We start from the raw sequence: 297 nt of genomic DNA on the forward strand, positions 1-297 counted from the left end.
GTTTGTGTATCCCTGCTTCTTTTTCAGTTTTTTTTTTCGTTCGTATTCGATTAAACAATTTTTCGTATATATTTTATGATTTCCTTTTGCTTTCGTTCATCTGATAAGCTTGTTATATCATCTTCGTCTCCCCGTCAGGTCGCGAGATGAACGGCGTGGGCAGCGAAGACGAAGACCCCAGCGCCCGCCGTGGCCACCCTCTGTATGGCCACGGAGTGTGCAAGTGGCCAGGGTGCGAGGCCATCTGCGAAGACATTCACGCTTTCCACAAGTGAGTGCCAGGCATTTCTTTGGCCA

At 48.5% G+C, this 297-nt stretch overlaps 1 protein-coding gene across 2 annotated transcripts in view; it reads left to right on the plus strand.

The window, feature by feature from the left end:
• LOC119585707 (forkhead box protein P1-like) overlaps window positions 1–297 on the plus strand; it is a gene marked incomplete at its 5' end in the record, with an annotated part of 71,485 nt that overhangs the window by 44,954 nt on the left and 26,234 nt on the right. For both annotated transcript variants that reach the window (XM_037934385.1, XM_037934387.1), the window contains 1 exon segment: window positions 139–271. In XM_037934385.1, the coding sequence (XP_037790313.1) occupies window positions 139–271 (133 nt within the window).

Source organism: Penaeus monodon, chromosome 20 (assembly GCF_015228065.2).
Source record: "Penaeus monodon isolate SGIC_2016 chromosome 20, NSTDA_Pmon_1, whole genome shotgun sequence".
Lineage (NCBI taxonomy): Eukaryota > Metazoa > Arthropoda > Malacostraca > Decapoda > Penaeidae > Penaeus > Penaeus monodon.